The sequence below is a fragment of the Schistocerca serialis genome, chromosome 2, assembly GCF_023864345.2.
Source record: "Schistocerca serialis cubense isolate TAMUIC-IGC-003099 chromosome 2, iqSchSeri2.2, whole genome shotgun sequence".
Classification (NCBI taxonomy): Eukaryota; Metazoa; Arthropoda; class Insecta; order Orthoptera; family Acrididae; genus Schistocerca; species Schistocerca serialis.
The window spans coordinates 306,368,179-306,390,595 of record NC_064639.1 but is presented as its reverse complement, the minus strand read 5'-3'; the positions used below and the strand labels follow the sequence as shown (position 1 = coordinate 306,390,595).

The 22,417-nt window shown below is 38.6% G+C and overlaps 1 protein-coding gene across 2 annotated transcripts in view; it reads right to left on the bottom strand.

The window, feature by feature from the left end:
* The window catches only part of LOC126457079 (mRNA (2'-O-methyladenosine-N(6)-)-methyltransferase), a 154,125-nt gene that overhangs the window by 118,151 nt on the left and 13,557 nt on the right, over positions 1-22,417 (bottom strand). For both annotated transcript variants that reach the window (XM_050093082.1, XM_050093083.1), the window contains 2 exons: positions 4,217-4,356; positions 3,987-4,141 (listed from right to left, as the gene is read on the bottom strand). In XM_050093082.1, the coding sequence (XP_049949039.1) occupies positions 3,987-4,141; positions 4,217-4,356 (295 nt within the window). The remainder of the gene's footprint in view (positions 1-3,986; positions 4,142-4,216; positions 4,357-22,417) is intronic.

The window sequence follows — 22,417 nt, the reverse complement described above, 5'->3', positions numbered from 1 at the left end:
GACCAAGTTTAATATTGATCTTTGTCATCACTTTCAACTGATAAGTTATTTTCAAAGTAACAACCAATAATCCTTTTTCACAGAATGGTTCTTTAGGATTACAGCAGAATTTCTGTAGACATTCATACTTATCCAAAAATGCTTTGTGATGAAAGCATATTTTGGCATTTTCACTAATACAAAATCCACTTCTTTGGTTAAGTAATTTTTTGCTGTTGTGCAGAAAATTCTTTGATTTCTTTGGAGCCTTTTGGTTATGTAAATGTTTTCAGGTGATATGCACAATAATCTGCAAAATCAATGCCACACTGCATTGAAATGCTGCCTTGGAATATCCATCTGTCTACAGTTTGATTCCAATTTCCACTTGACTGTTTTCAACTGGTGAGTGTAAAAATGCTGGCTACGTCTTCCTGAAAGAAACTTAAGGTTCATAGATGGTGAAAAGTGTTGTGATGAATTCCAAAATAGCGAGAAACAATCTAAATGAACAGATAAACCATTTCTAAAATAAAAGATTGAGCAAATTAATGTTTATATCACGAAAATCAAAGACAATTACTAACAGATTTTACATCACTTACAAATGTGCATATTCAAAAACTCCGCACAGTCGGCATTCCTAATAGCAGTCAAAGTATGTTTTTAAATTTCTTTATTATCACTGGACTGGTTTGTCTCAAAACTGAAGCAAATTTTACCAGACCTCTTCAATGATTCAAGGAAAAATCAAACCTGAGAGGATCCTTTTGAGATACAGCCTTTCGAAAATTTGACAAAACTGAGAAATTCGCTTTTTGAACTGACTTTAATCTTGGATAAACCTGTAACTATTCGGATAATCAAGAGAAACATTAACATGAAAAAGTCATTCTGTCATAAGATACATGCTGCCAAAATGCAATGCAAATATTTCACGACAAGAATTATGAGCTACATTGACAGTGAATTGTAATAAATCTGGTGTACACTGGGAATTTGTTCAGCTACTGGCCTGTTACACCTAAAAAGTTGAGCACAATCACTATGTTTCAGCATGGGAGTCCCATTAGATCATGACCAACAGTAAATCAAACTGGGTGAGTTATTCATATCTGCTGCAATATTGAAAAACTAGGCTTTCCAAAACATGTCTAGTGGCTCCACCACATTACTTGTTGAGCCTTAATTTGATATAGTTTCATGTAAGACCTGGGAAAATTTCATCAATATTGGAGAGGGTTGACCAGAGACCTTGTTAAAATTTAGGCCACTTGACATGAAATGACCCTATACCTAACTACGATAATGACATTCCAGAATTTATTCCAAAGGACGCATGGAAAGTCATTCAAGATGTGAAGGAAGGGAAGGCATTGTATGATGGTTGTGTTTCAATATAAATGATTAAAGCTGGCAAAAGTTACAGAAAAGGACACTGCAAAATTATTTAAAGAATGATAGAGGAAGAAAATTCTTCACAAACAGGACAACCCTGTAATTGCTCTCCTTCATAAGAAAGGAAAAAGACAGAACATAAGAAAAACTATTGCCCTATCTGTCCCCTACACATTAGATACTAGAAAAATGAAATGAAGTCCCATGCTTCTTTACAGAGCGTAGGGGAACGATGCGGGAGACCCGCACCGGTGGTTTGCCGTTGCCTTCCTCCGACCGTAGTGGGGATGAATGATGATGATGAAGACGACACAACAACACCCAGTCATCTCGAGGCAGGAAAAATCCCTGACCCCGCCGGGAATCGAACCCGGGACCCCGTGCTCGGGTAGCGAGAACGCTACCGTGAGACCACAAGGGCGGACAGATACTAGATAATCACCCAAATTATCACCAAGAATATAGAAAAAAGGTGTGAGATTTTGATAAGGCGCAAGAACAAACTGTCTTTAGTAGTGCAAGTAGAACAATTTACCCTTTCCTAATCATGAATGAATAATGAGTAAGAATTGCCAATAAGTATGGGACTCATTAACTTTGAGAAAGCTTTTGATTCACTCTCAACATAAATCTGTGTTGACATCTGTTCATAAATAAGGCCTATCTTAGCAAAGTGGAAAAGATACACAACAATGCTAGATCTTCCATTAGACTACCTAAAATGAGAAAATGAAGAAGGAATGTGTGTTAATGTAACGTATCTAAAGCACCTTCATTTTATGTAAGTCACTGTATGGTTTGTTTTAAATGCAGATAAACTTCGACAACAAACTGAAGCACTGAATAACTTAAATCAATGTTTACTGATAATTTTGAAATGTTATTGTGAGATACAGGCTTTCAATGGTAAAACATGAAATCTGAGGTGTGGCTAGTGATGTAACAGAAGAACAGGACTTTTATTGAGGTAAATGCATCATAGATGGATCAAGGAGGTTCTTTGCTGAATTTCAAAAGATAAGAAAAGACTGATATGGAGTACTGGTGGAAAGTGTGTAGATGGCATTAGAAGTCAGTCAGAAGCAACATGGCTAAAAATTGTAATGCTTGGAACAGCTTAGCAGAGGTCATTATCTAGCAGAGGCTGTGAAATGGGTGATGAAATTATCACTACTAAGAATATTTTGTGATGCAACTAAGGTGTATGATTGCGTATCATAAAAAAACTTACAATATAATGGCACAATAAAAAGATTCACACAATCAAAGCTTTCGGCTATTAAGGCCTTTGTCAGCAGTAAACACACACACACACACACACACACACACACACACACACACACACACGAGTAGCACCAGTGCATGATGGGAGTGGCGACTGGGAGGGGGTAAGGAGGAGGTTGTGGCGGAGAGGGGGAGGGATAGTATGGCGGGAGGGCAGACAGTGAAGTGTTGCAGTTTAGATGGAGGGTAGGAGAGAAGGTGCGGAGAGGGCAGGGGGTAAGTAGCGGAAAGGAGAGAAATAAAAAGAAATTAAAAGACTGGGTGTGGTGGTGAAATAACGGCTGTGTAGTGCTGGAATGGGAACAGGGAGGAGGCTGGATGGGTGAGGACAGTGACTAATGAAAGTTGAGGCCAGGAGGGTTACGGGAACGTAGGATGTATTGCAGGGAAAGTTCCCACCTGCACAATTCAGAAAAACTGGTGTTGGTGGGAAGGATCCATATGGCACAGGCTGTGAAGCAGTCATTGAGATGAGGGATATCATGTTTGGCAGCGTGTTCAGCAACAGGGTGGTCCACTTGCTTTTTGGCCACAGTTTGTCAGTGGCTGCTCATGCAGACAGACAGTTTGTTGGTTGTCATGCCTACATAGAATGCAGCACAGAGGTTGCAGCTTACCTTGTAAATCACAGGACTGGTTTCACAGATAGCCCTGCCTTTGATGGGATAGGTGATGTTAGCGACCGGACTGGAGTAGGTGGTGGTAGGAGGATGTATGGGACAGGTCTTGCATCTAGGTCTATTACAGGAGTATGACACATGAGGTAAGGGATTGGGAACAGGGCTTGTATAAGGATGGACGAGTATATTGTGTAGGTTCGGTGGACGGCGGAATACCACAGTAGGAGGGGTGGGAAGGATAATGGGCAGGACATTTCTCATTTCAGGGCACGACGAGAGGTAATCGAAACCCTGGTGGAGAATGTAATTCAGTTGCTCCAGTCCCGGATGGTACAAGGGGAATGCTCCTTTGTGGCCAGACTGTGGGACTTTGGGAGGTGGTGGGAGACTGCGAAGATAAGGTAAGGGAGATTTGTTTTTGAACAAGGATGGGAGGATAATTACGGTCAGTGAAGGCTTCAGTGAGACTCTCGGTATATTTTGAGAGTGACTGCTCGTCACTGCAGATGCGACAACCACGGGTGGTTAGGCTGCGCCTATCGTGACTCAGCATCTCCGCTATATGGTGAGTAGCAACTTTCCTTCTCTCGTATTGTTACATTTCATCCTGGATTTTCCATTGTTTGATTACAATATATTGGAATAGACAAATCAGATTTTTGGGAAAAAAAACATTTATCTCCAATATTATTTTGTTACACAAACCTTCTCTCGAATGACACAGTTCTTCATAACACTGCCGGAGCTTCAATGCCAAATTACATCTGTAAGCTTCAACATCTGGGTGTGGGTGAGGTATAACAATTGGAGGTCTTTCATAAATAACAGCATTTGTTGGAACCTCTAGATCCCATGGTCCACTGGAAATATAAAATAATTCAAATAAACATTCCTTGCAAGTTCACATGTGGATATATGGCTGTTACCAGACTTACGCTAAAATGAACTTCTTCATAACCGGACTCCCCACAGCTTCTTCTGATGCTCTCCTCTTAATTGCAACAACTGCTGGCGGACCATTTACCATTGGAGGTGGTGGATTACATATTCCCAAAGGATCCGTAATTGGATCAAACTGCATAACAATAAGTGCATGTTAATAGCACAACAATTGAATCACCTCTTACAATTCTAGAAAACTACCAAAGAATCCAAAAAAATCCTTACTTTAAGGCTAACACCACAAAATAAAAGAAATGATTAAGGGGAAGTTGGAAGAATGGAATAAGATCTATATGGTAATTCTTCACAATAACACAACATTTATTTCACAATGAAATTCTTGCATGGTTGATGTTCTGCACCTTGTAAGTGTGCATGAAAAGACATCTTGCTGTATGTGGTGAGTTACATTTAAAAATATTTAAATGCCAGATCACAGTGATGATGGGGTATATGCCCAAATGCTGGTCTGGCAGTTAAATATTTTGACATGGAGCTCATGGTGTACAACAAGATGTCTTTTAACAAATTAATTTCACTCTCAACTTCTCTTTGGAGATTCACATTCACAAGGACATAAGTACTGCTTTTGATTAAGAAAGAATTACAAAAAGAAAAGAATTTTGCTCATTAAATAATGCTCACGGAGTACAAGGGCAGTTACAAAAAAAAATGTAATTAACTGTTGGTGGGTTACTGACAATTTTTATATGGGGAAAGTAAATGGAATGATCTTTTCACCTGTGATCTGAATTATTATCTTTGGTGGATGGTTGCAAGATGTATGCCCAAAGAACTCTTATACCATGACTATGGTTAAAAACGAAGGAAAACTTTGTCATTATGGATAAGCAACAGTTCACCTTAATACTCAAAAGTTTATCTGACAATAACACACACAAAATCAGAGCAGTTTAGAGCTGCAGATAGCAATAAGGCGAAATGTAGGGTAGATGACTGCACTGCACTCAAAACTGCCAAATTAGGCAAGAGATTTAACAGAAGCTGCATATCTGGCGTAATTAGACTAGATGCCTTCAACAGCTTCGCTGCTCTGGAGACTGGATAAAATGACACACACAACCCAGTAAGTTCAGGAAAACTTTGATAACACATGGCAAAAGAGCAGGTTGAAGTACATAGTAATCAGAGGGCTAACGTGATCTTGGAAGCCCTTCTGCTTGGAAGCAGCTAAGGTAGAGGAGTGTGAGTTAGTACAGAACCCTCTGGGCAGGGAAATATGAGGTAACTGGAATATTTTTAAGTCAAGCAATGGTGACTGTAATTTAGGGTCTCAGTGGAAATATCTCAGTATATGTTGTTGTTGTTGTTGTTGTTGTGGTCTTCAGTACAGAGACTGGTTTGATGCAGCTTTCCATGCTACTCTACCCTGTGCAAGCTCCTTCATCTCCCACTATCTATTGCAGCCTACAGCCTTCTGAATGTGCTTAGTGTATTCATCTCTTGGTTTCCCTCTACGATTTTTACCCTCCACGCTGCCCTCAAATACTAAATTGGTGATCCCTTGATGCCTCAGAATGTGTCCTACCAACCAATCCCTTCTTCTAGTCAAGTTGTGCCACAAATTTCTCTTCTCCTCAATTCTATTCAATACCTCCTCATTACTTTTGTGATCTAACCATCTTATCCTCAGCATTCTTCTGTAGCGCCACATTTCGAAAGCTTCTATTCTCTTCTTGTCTAAACTATTTATCGTCCATGTTTCACTTCCATACATGGCCACACTCCATACAAATACTTTCAGAAACGACTTCCTGACACTTGAATCTATACTTTATGTTAACAAATTTCTCTTCTTCAGAAACACTTTCCTTGCCATCGCCAGTCTACATTTTATATCCTCTCTACTTCAATCAGCATCAGTGATTTTGCTCCCCAAATAGCAAAACTCCTTTACTACTTTAAGTGACTCATTTCCCAATGTAATTCCCTCAGCATCACCTGACTTAATCCAACTACATTCCATTATCCTCATTTTGCTTTTGTTGATGTTCATCTTATATCCACCTTTCAAGACACTGTCCATTCCGTTCAACTGCTCTTCCAGGTCCTTTGCTGTCTCTGACAGAATTACAATGTCATCGGTGAACCTCAAAGTTTTTACTTCTTCTCCATGGATTTTAATTCCTACTTCGAATTTTTCGTTTGTTTCCTTTACTGCTTGCTCAATATACAGACTGAATAACAACGGGGATAGGCTACAACCCTGTCTCAATCCCTTCCCAATCACTGCTTCCCTTTCATGCCCCTCGACTATCTCAGTATATAAGATAATGTAAAGATTATGCAACTGACAATAACATCACATCCATGGTTGGGAATGCAAAATGTCAAGCCCATAATGAAGCATTCTGTCAAACATGTAAATGCAGAGTTTCATGAGTTGCTCATCATGGATGTGACTGAAATGTGGTACAGTGGACGTCTGAATATTTCCATTACGAGATTACATGTGTAACTAATTTCCAGACGCACTCAGTGTGTAACAAGAACACTGTCTCCTCAAACACTAAGCCTTTCTCAATCAAATTTTTGCTAAAGCTCCAAATACTCGCTTTACAGTTGCCAGTGGGTCCAATGACATCATCTCTGAACTTAACAACTCTGTACACTCAGAGACTAACATTGCAAGACTCCATCAGCGACCAGCTATAGCCATAAACTCGTCACTTGAGTCTTGTGATAACAGAAAGTCTAATAGCATGATGATTATTAAATACCAAAACAATAACTGATACCATCCACCGAAAAGCCAGAAGCGTTGAGTGGTTAATAGGTATATATAAAAAGAAAGAAAACTTGCTAGCTTTCAGAGTAATCATTTTTTGAATTAGATATGCACAAATTCCATGGTATTTTTAACAGAAGTCATCTGTACAAGTGATGTAAAGACATTCAAAATCTGAAGAGTGCTTTATGGAAAACCTGCACCATCCTGGAGTCACATGAGCTGGGAGGCAGTATGGGTTTGCAGACAGAAATTCTTATCTGCAGATGTTGAAGTTCATTCCAGAGATTTTTCTACCTTATAGTTACATTTCAAGATCCTCTGCAAACAATTCTAATTTTCGGTGTCCTAGGGTCAATTACATCTACTACGCGCATGGGCTTTCTTCTGTAGCTCTCATACGCCTTCTGCTATATACGCAACTTATTGTTTACTCTTTGTAGTGTAACAAGTAAGATGAGCCGTGTTTTGCAAAAACCTTTCCACAATATGGAATTAATGTGTTTGTTGCAAGGGTGCCAAGCTTTCACTTGTAATATGGTTGGGACTTATTCAGATACAGATAGAATTACACAAAAAAAAGAATCCTGAATTACAAAGGTCCCATGTCACAAAACGGTCTTTAGTCCTAGCCACATTATCACAGACACACAAGCGGTAATGAAGATGGGCATTATTGCAAGACTACTAAATTGACGAAATCTAAATCGTGCTCACCAGAAGTGATTAATCTGTAAACCTGATACCAAGTATTGCCATTGCTACAAAAAACTGAGTATACCATGAGAAAAAAATTGCTCATTCACCACAAGCTCCGCTGCTGGAAACCATTTCCTACCACAGGCAGCCCTCCACTTCCAATGCTTGTTAGTGTTAATTCTTGAAAATAGGTATCGGTGCTTAAACAATAAAATTACTTTAGCTTTCCCTTCACTTCTCAGGGCTTATCACCATATTTTTGTACAATTTTTGTCAACACAGATCACTTAATGAACTGTGCCATTAAAGGTAGCCTGCTTCCTCACTTGTGTACCACCTGCATTTCTTATGTAACAAATCACTGTCCTAGGGAGCACGCTAAGTTCTCTGTGATAATATGCCCATGTCTCCTTGAGTGGAAGAAAGTAAAATTAAAAAATAAAAAAAATAAATAAAAAATAAAAAAATCCCCAGCTGTATTTAATGTGGGATGTGACCAGAAATGTAACACTTTCCCCACGAATAAGCATTTTTTAAATCAAAATAACTTCAATTTGGAAAAATAAACCCACAATAACTTTTTCTAAAAATTAAAGGGACCATCTCCATTTCATAATGCAATGCACTTTAGTATGTTATACCCAATGACTGCATCTTACAAATGTTGTTAAGTAGGGTTGTTTTTTGCCTTTGTGACACAAATATAATCATAATACAGGGTGTATCAAGAGGAATCATCCGATTTGGCAAGTCTATATTTCTAAACTAATAAACATATACAATGAATTTGTTTTTTTATGAACGGGAAATGCAAAAAGTTTTTTTCATAGTTTTTCATAGGTGTTCAATATGCTCCTCTTGAGACGCATGGCATATGTCAATGTGGTATTCAAATTGCCCCCACACTGCAGTGAGCACTTCTTGAGTTACTGCTTCCACAGCTGCTGGTATGCGATGTCTCAGTTCATTCATTGTTTTTGGTAATGGAGGCACATAAACAGAGTCTTTTATAACCCCCACAAGAAATAATCACACACAGTCAGATCCAGTCAACTTGGAGGCTAGTAATGTAAGGCTGAATCATTTGGTCCCAAGCGATCAATCCATCGTTCAGTAATCCTTTGATTTAAAAAGAACTGAAGTGGGCACACACTGCTGCTACCTAGCAGGAATCATGTAAAACCCAAGTGTTCGCCCTTCCCAACAGTACAATGTTCACACACATATCTCAAGTAACATAACAGTTATGGTTTTTTTATTATTAATTGGATGACTCTTTTTGATGCACCCTGTAAATGTCATCACTGAATCACTTTTTGAACAACAGCAATCATTCTTTTGTCAACAATCTTTTATATACTGTGCAACCTAATATGCTTATTTGGATGACACACTGCATAACATTTTCTAAAGTTTACATCAGTATAGCCAGACCTATGGAAATAGCATCCTAGGCCACATCGTCCCATTGAAACATAGACAGACCTATGGAAATAGCATGCTATGCCACACCATCCCGTTGAAATGGTGGATTCATGTTTCACCCACAGTTGTAAACTGGCGTGCAAAAGCAGCTGAATTATTCCAAAAATATGTGAAAAATTGCAGAGAAATTCAACTTACATTTGTTTTTTGTTAGTATTTAACAAATGCATCATACATCTTTGTACAAAGTTTCTTTCTATATAAAACTAGTGATCTGCCTGGGCTTTGCACGAGTAGCACTAAATATCTACGATTGGACAATGTGTTTGGTGCAGAGGCAATTTTGTTTATGGGCCACTGTGTAGAGTTATGATTAAAATTCTAGAACAATGTTAGGTAACTGAATATCATTCACTTTCATATACAGTAGACTCTTGATTACCTGTAGTGACTGGAGACTTGAAAACTGTGGATACTCAAATTGCACAGATAATCCACAATTAGAGTACACAGTAATGTATCAGGACTGTTAAAACCAAAGTCAATTACAAAGTCATAATTAATGTTCATAGTAAATTCTACTTTAATTGTCATATGAGTAGTATCTGTGAAAATATTGCACTTATAAAGAATACAGTACAACACAATTTTATATTACACTATGCTTTTCTGAATTGATTTCTGTCTCAATGATGTGGCTTGTCTTTTATAAAGCACACTTCTTGCCATTCTAGGCCTTCAGTCCACTAGAGTGTTGATGCATGAAAGATTAATATTTCTTGAATTAGAGGAATGTTGTCATCTTTGTCACTGTCATTCAACTCCTAGGATTTCCCTTGTACATACTCAACAATAGCACTGACAATCAGCATCACTTGAGCTATCTCTGTGAGGTTGAAGTTACAACCATTTAGAAGCATTTTCTTTGTCAACAGTTTCACGCTGCACAGTACTATTCAAAACAGCAGCTGACGTTGCTAATGAGCAGTCTTCTTTGTCAGCGTAATTATTGATTATCGATTTTAGGGTTAATGTTTCTCCATGGTTCATTGTTTTACCTTACACCATGCCTTCAGCACTTTATAAGTAGCATCTAGCACAGTTAATTGTTTCCAAAATGTTTCAAGATTGCTGCTCTCATCAACAGGTTTTGCAGTAGTCTTCCTCAAAAAATTTTATTTGTGGCACCAATGACGTGCTGTTTCATTGACTGGATTAAGACTACCACATTAGGGGGTAAATGTTTTACATATATGATGACTACCTTCTTTCACAACAATTACAGTCCAGCTCTATGGATTTTTTTCCTTTTTTGGGTCAAAATTACAATCCTGTATAAAATACCCCTTGCCACATTTCATCATTACGAAGCACCCTGTCATGGCAACATTGGTATGAAGCAACCTCTGCCACACAACACTGGTAGGATGTACCCTCTGTCAAACAACCTTGGTACAGAACACCCTTTGCCACGTAGCACTAGTAAGAAGCAGCCTCCACCACACTATATTGGTACCAAGCATCCTCTGCCATGTTACAAAGGTACAAAGCACCCTTTGCACATTCGTACAGAGTACCCTCCACTAAGCAACATCAGTACGAAGCATGCTCTGCCATGCTTTCATAATATATATGGTTGATTCTAAGGAGCTGCTAGATGGCATTAGGGCCATTTTCACAGTGGTAGGGGCTTTAATTCTTCATAGTTCAACCAATTGCACAAAATACTTGTAAATTTTAGAGAGAAACTCTATTAGAGAAAACCTTATCAACTTCTCTAAAGCAGTTCCCGTGATTAGCTCAAACATAAAGACGTAGGCTGTGGTGCGGAGCCTTAATTTATATATGTGTAGATTGAAGAAGATGTACCAATATTTTTGTTGTGATGTGAGGGAGCACTCTAAAGTTCCAGGAAGAGCGCTGCCCTGGTTGGAGCCTGTAAAGTAGCATTTTTCTTGCTAGAGGGGTGTTGTGCAACTCCTTGATGCTTGCAACAGTTTTCCTATCTCCGTGTGTGTGTGTGTGTGTGTGTGTGTGTGTGTGTGTGTGTGTGTGTGTGTGTGATTTCAGAACAGGAAGTATCACTGCCAAATTTATTCTTTGGGTTCTCACTGACCAGCACAAGGAGGCATGAGTGAAAGCACAATCTGCTCTGAAAGAACAGTTCCCAATTAATCCAAGTATTTTTCCCACTGAAAACATTATTGTTGCCTTCCCAAAAGAAGCTTCAAAAGGCATTCAAATATTAAGGAGGTACTCATCTTTTTACACCAGGGGAGTCAGAATTTGTCTCATCACAGCAGACTGTTAATGATGTATTCTATTTTAAGGTTCTGGGAAAATTAAAATTGACTGTGTGCGTAAAAAAGAATTGATCTGTGACAGATAGAATACTGATTTTCCCACCATGGCAATGCTTGTGCTCACATGGCCATCTCATTGTGTCGGTTGTTGGCTAAAAAGTGATATGACTCCCCTACACCACATACCTTACTCGCCTAACTTAGCTCCGTGTGATTTCTTGTTGTTTCTAGACATGATGATGGGCATGAAAGGGCATTGATTTGATAATGCAGGAGTGGGGAACAGAGACTTCTACAAAAAGTCGTATGTATGTATATGTATGTGTGTGTGGAGTGGCGGGGAGGGGGGGGGGGGGGGGGGGGAGAGAGTAGTGACCATGTATGCAAAGGGGGACAAGCTTTGACTATTGACTATCTGTTAGTCATAAACAATCTCAGACAAAGAATTTGACAACTATGTGGTAAACAAACCTATTAATTTGAATTTAACGTATGCTAAAGGAATATTTTAAAAAGCCACATCAAAAAGTACTCTGCACATAAAGCAGACACACAACAAGTTTTTTCTTGTGGGGGGAGGGGGAAATCTATCATCAGTCTTCTGACAAGTGTGGTGGCAGGCATGTAGCAATATCATCATGTCCATGTAGCACCTAAATGCAATGGCTTCCATCTTTCACTGTATATATTCAAATCACTACCTTCTACAATTTTTGCTCTTTATGGTTCTAATACAATGGAATTTTCTTCCCTGTTGTCTTAACACATTACTAATAATCCTGTTCTTGTTTCTAGCCACAGTTTTCCACATATTTCTTTCCTCACAGATTCTGCAGAGAATTTCCTAATTTGTTATCTTATCAGTCCATTCAGTTCTCAACATCACATCTCAATCATGTTGATTCTCTTCTTTTCTGGTTTTCTCGTAGTGTACGATTCAATGCTTTATTGCAGGTGTACATTCGCCAATATTTCTTTCTCAATTTAATGCCCACATTTAACCAGATAACACTAGAAGACTTCTTTGGCAAGGAGTGCTTGATTTGTGATGCTAGTCCTCCTCTATTCCTTTCTTTGTCCATCATGCCTTTTGTTTTCGACATAGAAGAATCTTAGAACTTTGTTCCCTATTCTGTCCCCAATTTTGTTGTTAATCTCACTTCTGCTGCTTCTCAGTACTTCAGTCTCTGGTTTACTTTCAGTCCATTTTCTATGCTCACCAGACTGTTCATTTAATTCATCAGGTTCTGTAATTCTTTCTGACTTTTGCAGAGGACATCAGTGTCATCAGTGAATTTAGCACTGACATCCTTTTACGATGAATTTTAATCCCACTCCTCAACCTTTCTTTTATTACCTATACTGCTTCTTTGTTATACAGGGTGAATATAGTGGAGGAAGATTGTATCCCTGCCTTACGCACTTTTTAATCTGAGCTGTTCTGTCTTGGTCTTATATTCTTATTGTTCCGTCTTGGCCTTGCACTTGTAATGTACCACTCATCTTTCCCTATAGCGGATACCTATTTTTCTGAGGATTTCAAACACCTCACACCACTATAAGATTGTTGAATGCTTCTTCTTCTTTTTTTTTTTTTTAGATGGTAAAATCTTGTGAAAGTGTTTTGGTTTTTATTAAGTCTTGCTTCCATTAACAAGTGTAGCATCAGGACTCCCCTTCTGATGCCTTTATTTTTAATAGAGATAAACTTCTTTTTATTTCATAGATTCTCAATTTTCGTATGTTTCCAGTCTCACAGATTCTACACATTAATCTGAATAAACATTTGGTTACCAATTCCACCAATGGTTTTAGCAATTCCAAAGGAATGTTAGGAATTCCTTATGTTTAGTCTGATACCATATGTTATGTTATTGTGCAATGTAAACACATGTAATAAAAGCTTAATTTCACTGACATCAAACCGTTATTTTTCTGGGAAATTATGCCCTTGTGTTTATAATTTACTTACTTAGATTCTACAACTAATCTGTTAGAAAATGAGTGTCTTTTACCCGATAAATTTACTGATCTCCTTTTTTGTTAAGGTGGTGATTTGAGTATACCACGAAGGAGGTTATAACGGAGCTACTTGAAATGAGCCACAGTTCATTCCTATAAACACTCATTTCCCAACTGTCTATATACTGGCAAAGTTGAGAGGTATCTCAAACAAAAATTAGCCTTATTATTTAATCAAACAGATAAAAAGTCTACTCGTCGAGCGGCAGAAGAACACAAACATAAAAGACTGTTGTAATAGGCAAGCTTTCGGAGCCAGTGGCTCCTTGTTGAGGCAGGAGGATTGAAGAGGAGTGAAGGAAAAGGACTGGAGAGGTCTAGGAAAAGGGGTAGTTTTTGCGAAAGTCACCCAGAACCGTGGGTCAGGGGAGACTTACCATACAGGATGAAAAGGAAAGACTGATTGTTGGGGACTGCATCAGACGAGATTTGGAAACCTGAGAGTTTAAAGGTGAAAGACAGGGTAATATGCAGACAGAGATTACGAAGACACAATGTATGAGCTAATAAGAGTGAAAAGCTAAGTGCATTGTACGTAACGGAGGTGGGAGGGGCATGGTGAAAAATAGATGGGAAAGACAGTGAAAGATGTAGAAAACTAAAATGGAGTGAAGCAAAGAGTAGTTACAGTGAAGAAATGCTGAGAGAGAAGAAATTAACGTAAATTAATGCCAGGTGGGTGACAAGAACCAAGGACACGTTGTAGTGCTAGTTCCCACCTGCGGAGTTCTGAGAAACTGGTGTCTGGAGAGGAGTTCTGAGAAACGGGTGTCTGGGGGAAGAATCCAGATGGTGCATGTAGTGAAACAGGCGCCAAGGTCAAATATATTGGCTATAATGTCCAATGTTCATATTTGTGTGTTACATATTTGGAAATTACAAACAACAATATTATGCTCATTTTCAAACTGCAATTTTCTGAAAATTGTTGGTTTCAAATCAGACATTAAAATGTCTACATCTACATGGTTACTCTGCAGTTCTCACTTAAGTACCTGACAGAGAGTTCATTGAACCATTTTCATACTACTTCTCTACCATTCCACTCTCGAACAGCACGTGGGAAAAAAGAACACCTACATCTTTCCGTTCGAGCTATGATATTTATTATGATGATCATTTCTCCCCATGTAAGTGGGTGTCAACAAAATATTTTCACATTTGTAAGAGAAAGTTGGTGGCTGAAATTTCGTAAATAGATCTCGCCGGAAAGAAAACTGCCTTTGTTTCAGACTGCCACCCCAATTCATGTATCATATCAGTGACACTCTCACCCCTATTGCACGATAACTCGAAATGAGCTGCCCTTCTTTGCACTTTTTCAATGTCCTCTGTCAATCCTACCTGGTAAGGCTCCCTCACTGCACAGCAATATTCCAGCAGAGGACGGACAAGTGTAATATAGGCTGTCTCTTTAGTGGGTTTGTCGCATCTTCTACGTGTTCTGCCAACAAAGAGCAGTCTTTGTTTCACCTTCCCCACAACATTATCAATGTGGTCTTTCCAATTTAAGTTCCTCGTAATTGTAATTTCTAGATATTGAGTCAAATTGACAGTTCTTAGATTTGTGCAATTTATCGTATATCCAAAATTTATTGGATTTCTTTTAGTATCCCATGTGGATGACCTCGCACTTTTCTTTGTTTAGTGCCAATTGGCACTTTTAGCACCATACAGCAATTCTCTCTAGATCATTTTGTAATTGGAATTGATTGTCTGATGATTTTACTAGACAGTAAATTACAGCGTCATCTGCAAACAATCGAAGGGGGCTGCTCAGATTATCACCTAGATCATTTATGTAAATCAGGAACAGCAGAGGGCCTATGACATTACCTTGCAGAACACCAGATATCACTTTTGTTCTATTTGATGATTTACCATCTATCACTACAAACTGTGACCTCTCTGAGAGGAAATCATGAATCCAGTCACACAACTGAGACGATACTCCATATGCATGCAATTTGATTAATAGTCGCATGTGAGGAACGGTATCAAAAGCCTTCTGGAAATCTAGAAACATCGAATCAATCTGAGATCCCTTGTCGACAGCACTCATTACTTCATGGGAATAAAGAGCTAGCTGTGTTGCACAAAAATGATATTTTCTGAATCCGTATTGGTTATGTATCAATAAGCCATTTTCTTCGAGGTGATTCATAATGTTCGAGTACAGTATATGCTCCAAAATCCTACTGCAAATTGAGGTCAGTGATATGGGTCTGTAATTGAACGGGTTACTCCTATTTCCTTTCTTGAATATTGGTGTGACCTGTGCTACTTTCCAGTCTTTAGGAACAGACCTTTCGTCACGTGAGCATTTGTATATGACTGCTTAGAAAGGTGCTATAGTCTGAAAGGAACCTATTGGTATACCATCTGGACCAGAAGACTTGCCTTTTTTAAGTGATATGAGTTGTTTCGCAACACCTAAGATACCTACTTTTATGTCACTCATGCTAACAGCTGTTCTGGTTTCGAATTCTGGAATATTTACTTCGTCTTCTTTCATGAAGATATTACAGAAAACTGTATTTAGTAATTCTGCTTTAGTGGCACCATCGTCGGTAACATTTCCATCGGTATCGCGCAGTGACGGTATTGACTGTTTTTTTTTGCCACTGGCGTACTTTACATATGACCAGAATATCTTAGGGTTTTATAGCATATTTTGAGACAATGTTTCATTGTGGAAACTATAAAAAGCATCTCGCATTGACGTCCTAGCTAAATTTCAAGCTTCCATGAAACTTAGCTAGTCTTGGGGATTTTGCGTTCTTCTGAATTTGGCATGTTTTTTTGTTGCTTCTGCAACAGTGTTCTGAGGTGTTTTGTGTACCATGGTGGATCAGTCCCGTCTCTTACTAACTTATGCGGTATGAATCTATCTATCGCTGTCGATACTGTATCTTTCAATTTGAGCCATATCTGGTCTACACTTACATAACTAGCTTGGAAGGAATGGAGACTCTCTCTTAGGAAGGCATCAAGCGAATTATGTGCTGTTTTAAGTAGATATATTTCATGTTTATTTTTAGTGGTTTCGGTTGATATGGTTTTGAGCCTCGCTACAAAGACCTTGTGTTCACTAATCCTTGTATCCGTCATGACGCTCTCTATTAGATCAGGATTATTTTTGGCTAAGAGATCAAGTGTGTTTTCGCAACCATTTGCAATTCGTGTGGGCTCATGAACTAACTGTTCAAAGTAATTCTCAGAGAAAGCATTTATTACAAGTCTCCACCAATTGTAACTGTATGAGTGGGGTATTTATTTGTAATGAGATTCAAGTTTTCTTTGAACCACTCAGCTATTATATCATCTGACTCGAGGGTCGGTAGAAGGAGCCAATTATTATTTTGGTATGGCTGTTGAGTAAACCTCTACCCACAGTAATTCGCAGCAACTATCTATTTCAACTTCACTACAAGATAAACTACTACCAACAGACACAAACACACCACCACCTACTTTCTTTAATCTATCCTTTCTGAACACGGTTTGCGCCTCTGTAAAAAATTTGGCAGAATTTATCTCCAGCTTTAGCCAGCTTTCTCTTCCTATAATGATTTCAGCTTCAGTGCTTTCTATCATCGCTTGAAGCTCTGGTACTCTTCCAACACAGCTACGACAATTTACAACTACAATACTGACTGTTGCTTGATCGATTCTCGTCGTTTCTTTGCCCTGTACCCTTTGAGACTGGAGCCCTTTTCATCTTTCCCGAGACTGTCTAACCTAAAAAAACCACCCAGTCCACGCCACACAGCCCCTGCTACCCGTGTAGCCGCCTCCTTTGTGTACTGGACGCCTGACCTATTTAGCGGAACCCGAAACCCCACCACCCTATAGTGCAAGTCGAGGTATCTGCATTGTTAATGCAAAATGTGTGTGCAATCTTAAATGAAAAAAGGAAACAAAGGTAACTGATTGCCTTCAGAAGGGCAGTACACTGTAGTATGCATTATTGTACTCCCTTTTAAAGTCAAATCAACTGCTTAAAAAACAAACAAGACTGTCTGTGCTGTGACTGTAGAAAACTAGAAAATTACATTCCAAAGTGTGTTACTTTTTTACAGTACAGATAGTGTATTTGTTATTAATTTTTTGTGGGCACATTTGTGAGATATTTTCAATGTGGTTAAGTGTGAGAGATATTTTTCATGGGTTAGGTAGAGTACATCACATGTGTACAATGTTTTCAAGAGAAACATAGGAGAAATTGTAGGCCTTCATGTAATTTATGTCGAAAATATTGTCTTCTCATTTTGCTACTGCTGATTAATTTTTGTAATACAGTAACTGGAACGAAGTTGTGCCACTAATGACTATTATACCATGCACCATTTACAGCAAATTTAAAACACACTCAACATTTTATCGTGTTCATTATCCAAGACTATGTTCAAAATTATTGAACAATTTACATTGTTGCTACTTCTTCCCTCACTTATTAAAGGTTTTTACATTTTCTGGTATTTTACTGATGTACGTACTGCATAAAAAAAGAAAAATTCTTCTTCAGTCTCTCTCTGCAAACACTATAGTGTAAATGGTGTAGGTGTACTGTATTTCTGCTACTTTTTGAAGTGTTAGCTCTCTGACAGCCCAAAATTTACAGATATGAAAATCGTCAGTCCATTCAGTGTCATTACAACCAGTTCTACTTGCAGCTTGATATAGACTTTTGCATAAGAATATAAAGACTCAATTGTAAACTCTACAAAGGAATGTGTAGTCTTCATGAAAACTATTTTTACTTCTAGATTCTGACTGTGAATTGCAAAGTTCACTCTATATTCACTCTTGCTACTAACCACAAATACAATTACGGAGTACGGGTATTGACTCTTCAGTGCAACAATCTCCAAGTATCTGAAGAGACTTCAGCACAATGTTCAGTTATAAGCTTTAGATGACATTTTTAATGTATTTGTGTCTAAAATCAGACATTTTTCACTTTAGCTGCATTGTCCCAGGAGATTATGCCGTAGCGCAGTAGTGACTGAAAGTACGCAAAGTCAGCAATTCTGTTTGCAGGTCAACGCAATTAGAGAGATTTCTTAGAACAGCAATTAGAGAGATTTCTTAGAACAGAATAGGAAAACATGAGCTTTTTGGTTAACACTAGGAGGACCGATGTTAGTGAACTACTTGGAAGAACCACTATTGGTCTGTTTGGCCGATGACATTTACCTTTCTTTTTTTTTTAAGCTTAACTTGTTAAATTAAATGTCGCTAGTGTATTTTGGTCACCTATTGATGTGTTATGCTTAAATTTTTTCTATAGCAACTATAATTATCTAAAGAAAAAAGAATTGGAGTAAAGTCTACAGCATAAATAAAATATTCACAGAAACTAAACTATATCACTTCACTTACAAATCCAAATAAACATACAGTGAAGTGTCACAAAAATTGGTACACCTGCCTAATATCATGTAGGGCCCCCGCAACCACGCAGAAGTGCCGCAACACGATGTGGCATGGACTCAACTAATGTTTGAAGTAGTGCTGGACGCAACTGACACCATCAATCCTGCAGGGCGGTTCATAAATGTGTAAGAATATGAGAGGGTGGAGACCTTTTCTAAACAGCACGTTGCAAGACATCCCATGTATGTTCAATAATGTTCATGTCTGGGGAAGTTTGGTGGCCAGTGGAAGTGTTTAAACTCAGAAGAGTGTCCCAGAGTCACTCTGTAACATTTCTGGACCTATGGGGTGTTGCATTGTCCTGCTGAAATTGTCCAAGTCTGTCGGAATACACAATGAAGATGAATGGATGCAGGTGATCACACAGGATGTTTACATATGTGTCACTTGTCAGAATCATATCTAGACATACCAAGGGTCCCATATTACTCCAGCTGCACACGCCCCACGCCATTACAGGACTTCCACCAGCTTGAACAGTCCCCTACTGAAAGGCAGAGTCCATGGATTCATGAGGTTGTCCCCATACCTGCACACGTCCATCCACTCAATACAATTTGAAACTAGACTCGTCCGACCAGGCAACATGTTTCCAGTCATCTACAGTCCAATGTTGGTGCTGATGGGCCCAGGTAAGGTGTAAAGCCTTGTGTCGTGCAGTCATCAAGGAACACGAGTGGGCCTCCAGCTTCGAAAGTCCACATTGACGATGTTTCATTTAACGGTTTGCACACTGATACTTGTTGATGGGCCAGCACTGAAATCTGCAGCAGTTTGTGGAATGGTTGCACTTCTGTCATGCTGAACAACTCCCTTCAGCCGTCATTCGTCCTGTTCTTGCAGGATCTTTTCTGGTCACAGCAATGTCGGAGATTTTATGTTCTAGTGGATGCCTGATATTCCCAGTACACTTGCAAAATGGTTGTATGGAAAAATCCCCACTTCATCACCACTTCAGAGTGGCTGTGTCCCATCGCTTGTGTGCCAACTATAACACAACGTTCAAACTCCTTTAAATCTTGATAACCTGCCGTAGTAGCAGCAGTAACCGATCTAACAGCTGCACCAGATGCTTGTGTCTTAAATAGGTGTTGCCGTTTGCAGCACTGTACTCTGCCTGTACTATTTTGTTTGGCACTTCAGTGTACAATTATAAAATACCATTTTTTATCTCTATGACTTGTTCTCAATTAAATCACAAACAGGCCATCAAAATATTTTTATTAGGAAATATAAAGAAAATTTTTCACAATACAAGAAAATAACATTGCCTTTCTCTATAACATGTTTGCAGGCAAAGTCACCATCTTTATCAAAACACTTTGCACACCCACGATGAACACTTCCCACACATGGACAGAAATGAGTTTCTTGGACTGCACAGGCATATTTTTAGTTTTGTTTGAACTTCCGCATTCTCCTATCTGGCAAGTTTTCAACACTGGTACTTTACATATTTCAGTAGTCACAGTGAATGTATGAACAGGCCCTTTCCTTGCTTATAAATACAAAGAAAAGAGATCTGTTATTCTGGTAAGAAACATTCACCAGGTAACTTTTTCTCCTGTTGTCTCTTTGTGAAGGATCTATGCGCTGATTCTGGTAAGATCTAGTATGTTGAAAAAGATATGCGCAGGCCATCTGCGGGAGCCATACTGAAGGGTGTGCAGACAGGATATATGGTTGAGAATAATAGTTCCAAATTTTATGGAATTGTAGAAGCTCATCTGGATGAAAAGACTGACACATCATAATAATGAGGGGCACTAAACTTCTGCACAGCACAACATATTGACAGGGCACAGCAACTAATGTATGTCCAATGCTCCTCTAAATAAAGTAACATGTAAAGAAAAAGAGGAAAGGAGATCACAACAATGAAATAAAATAAGCTAAGTGGATGTACCAACCCATTATTACGCCTTTTAGAGACATGAAACCTAAAAAATATTGCACTGGTCAGAATGACTGGCTGCTGTCTTGTAAGGTAAAAATTCTAACAATTCATTCAGCTTTTGTAACAGATGTTTGTCTTTTACAGAAATTATAAACCTCCAAAGCACATTAAAAGTCATGGAATACAACCCCAGTAAAGTAAAACTTACTTTGTTTATTAACTAATTAACTATTAAACAACACTCACCCGACAGATTGAGTGTCAATTTATCTGCATGCTGGCACTACCTCAGTGCCTCGTCTATTTGGATGACCAGGAACTTCACTCACGTAAGCTCATCTAGTGTATGCCCATCGATTTCTATTTCTGGTACCCATAGGCAATTTTAAGCTTTTTGGAACTGCATAATATCAGTTCTTGTAGAACAGAAGGAGAGTCAGTAGTACGGTTGTTCTGCTATTCTATTGGCTGTGTCTGGTGTCAATGTTTTTGGTCCTTTATCAATATACTTGTGTCAGCAAACATGAAAGATTTTGACGTGTCCTCAGTGACAGAGGCAAATCATTAAAGCAAGTCAAGAACAAGAGAGGTTCAAACGACAAATCTTTTGGAACATAATATTTTGTGTTTCCCCACTTTGAATTTAGTCTTATTTAATTTGCTTATGTGAACCTCTGTTTTCTGCTGTTATAAGACTCTGCCCATGCAATGGGATGGTCTTAAATTATTTTAGTTCCCTGGTAGAAGTTTGTGATCCACACAACCGAAGGCCTTGGTAAATCACAGTGTAATTTTTCTTATTTTGCTTTACAGAAATTAAGTTTGTGAGATCATCTATTGCTTTCTCAACAGAGCATGAAAGCCAAACTTAGCTGTTGTTGAAAGTTATTCTTAGAAAGATAGCAAAATACTATGTTGTACACATCCCCCTCAAATATTTTTGAGGACACAGGTAAACGAGTTTATAATTACAGGGCAGATGCTTATCTATTCATTTACAAACAGGTGTTACTACTGCATACTTAACTCTTTCTTTCATACTAAAAATACTGCTGTAGTAGCACAGACAACATGCTTAAAGACCTGGCCCGTGGTATGTGAGCATTGGGGTGGGGGCTTTTAAGGGTAACTTTTTACATTTTTCTTGAATAAGTCGAAAACTGTGGATTCAAGTGAAAGTTTTTCCCAGTACAAAATTAAACTACATTAAATTTTTTACAAAAAGAGGTCCTATTCATTTTTTCTCTAAGACTAACAGTTTCCACATTGCAAAGGATGGAAAAAATTGCAGATTATTAAAACTATTGCTTTAATGGTATAAAATTAATGTTTATCTTTAAACTCAGGAGGTTAAAAACAAATACTAAACTATGTACTGTGTGTAAGTGCAGCACAGCCATATTAAGAGCTAAGTTGTGCCGGGGGTGCAAGGGTGTGAAGTGAGGGGTGGGGGGAGGGCTATGTGGCTTGAGAACTGTGTCCACATGCTTCCCTCCTTCATAGGTCTGCAAACAGAAGATTGCAGATGATTTCCCACTCTGTTTGTCCCACCATGTCACAAGAAGCAACTACATGGTGTCTGACAAAGTTATGTCGACCGTCCACAATTTATGAATCACTGGCAACACGGTGTGCATACATGCCCAGTGGATGTTTATTT